The sequence below is a fragment of the Cyprinodon variegatus genome, unplaced genomic scaffold, assembly GCF_000732505.1.
Source record: "Cyprinodon variegatus isolate N-32 unplaced genomic scaffold, C_variegatus-1.0 Scaffold578, whole genome shotgun sequence".
In the NCBI taxonomy this organism is placed as follows: domain Eukaryota; kingdom Metazoa; phylum Chordata; class Actinopteri; order Cyprinodontiformes; family Cyprinodontidae; genus Cyprinodon; species Cyprinodon variegatus.
This window is the reverse complement of record NW_015151031.1, coordinates 381,034-382,712: the sequence shown is the minus strand read 5'-3', so window position 1 is coordinate 382,712 and position 1,679 is coordinate 381,034. Positions and strand designations below refer to the sequence as shown.

The following is a 1,679-nucleotide window of genomic DNA, read 5'->3' as shown; positions in this document are numbered from 1 at the left end:
GTCCACCACTTTGGATCAGTCCATTTGCTGTACATAGTCAGAAAGGTCCAAACAGACAGCAGCAAACCTTTTAAAAACAAACAGTGTGAAGAGCAGAAAAGAAGGACAGTGTTATGTACATTTTCCGTTGCTATTTTGGAAACACAGGAAGACACAATGGGCTAAGTGAGCTCAATGCTTGCAAAAAATCTTTCATTCCTTTAGAGACTGCATGAAAAGTCAGCTGAATAGAAAACAGAGAGGAAAACAACAAGAAAAGGGACAAGAAGAGAGGGACAAAACATAGAACAAATAATGTATGTCTATTCTATAAAAAAAATTCTATACCCGTCTGTATAATGGGTCTGTTTTATGTCTTGTCTTCTCAATTCAGAGGGCCCCTTGCCTGTTTTTGCCAAGGGCCTCAAATTTCCTGAATCTGTCCCTGGGCTTATCGCAGGCAAAGGCAAACAGAATGCAAACAGAAAAGGATGGGAAACAACAACTAGGAAAACATAAATTCAGTTCAGAGTGATAGAGCCTTTAAGGCTTTTACATTGGTACAGTACATCAAGGCACACGTATATGAAGACAATTAGGTAAAAAAGACGTTCGATCTGAGTTTTAACTTTCAACTTAAAAACTTTACAGCTGGGCATATGGAATTTTTCTACCAATAATATTAGGGTTAAGAGAAAAAATAAATCATTTTTTGGGTGTACAAACACAAAGAGCCAACTTATATAGTTCAAATTTTTTTTTTGTGGCCTTTGTGCTTTATTTATTTTATTATTATTATTATTATTATTATTATTATTATTATTATTATTATTATTATTATTATTATTATTATTATTATATTGAAATATTTTCCTAACAAACAAATATAAAGATTTTTGGCCTGTATGTTTTATTGTTTTATGTATTTTTGCCGGATGACGTAGGTGGAGACGTCATATCCACGCGCTGGCTGAAGGGGACCTTACCGTTTATCTGCACGTTGATTTTTTGGGGGGGTTTCTTACCTGCTAGCAGCTAATTTTTCAGCGTCGGTTTTGTTCTGGAAATATCCCCGAGATGTCAGAAATGTCTGTGACTGAGATGTTCAGCTACATCCAGGGCTTTTTGAGCGCCGACCAGGACGTCAGAGAGGTATGACCGCGAAGCTCGCGCCTTGAGGCTAACAACATTAGCGCCCCATACCGTTAGCTAGTGAGCTAACCCGAGATGAAACCCTTTATTCCTTTAAAAAATATTATTTCTTCTGAAATTTTTAACTGAAATACACCTTATTGAGTGGCGATATTTATTTTTTGTGTTACACTTACACACATATATAATTTTGTTTTAATCTTTTCATAGTTATCAGTGTTATGTATTTCCTTATAAACCTGTTTTTTTCCTGACAGGATATCCGTAAGGTGGTCCAGAATTTGGAGCAGACTGCCAGGGAAATCCTAACTGTGCTTCAAAGTGTCCACCAGCCTTCTGGGTTCAAAGAGAGTGAGTTTTAAAGTGGAGTTCTAGTGTATGGAGGACTAGCTCTGCCATATTTAAAAATAAATACAGAAAAAAATAGAAACTCAATAAATAAATAAGAATACAATCCATTGCTCTCAAAAATACAATAAACAAATAAATGTAGGTAAAAATGAAATGATAAAGACATAATGTGTATATATATATATATATATATATAT

At 34.8% G+C, this 1,679-nt stretch overlaps 1 protein-coding gene across 1 annotated transcript in view; it reads left to right on the top strand.

The window, feature by feature from the left end:
* The first annotated feature begins 949 nt into the window (after positions 1–949).
* Positions 950–1,679, top strand: part of tsn (translin) — a 14,109-nt gene continuing 13,379 nt past the window's right edge. Inside the window, exons 1-2 of the mRNA XM_015392202.1 lie at positions 950–1,131; positions 1,389–1,482. Coding sequence (XP_015247688.1) covers positions 1,057–1,131; positions 1,389–1,482 — 169 coding nt within the window. The 5' untranslated portion in view covers positions 950–1,056. The remainder of the gene's footprint in view (positions 1,132–1,388; positions 1,483–1,679) is intronic.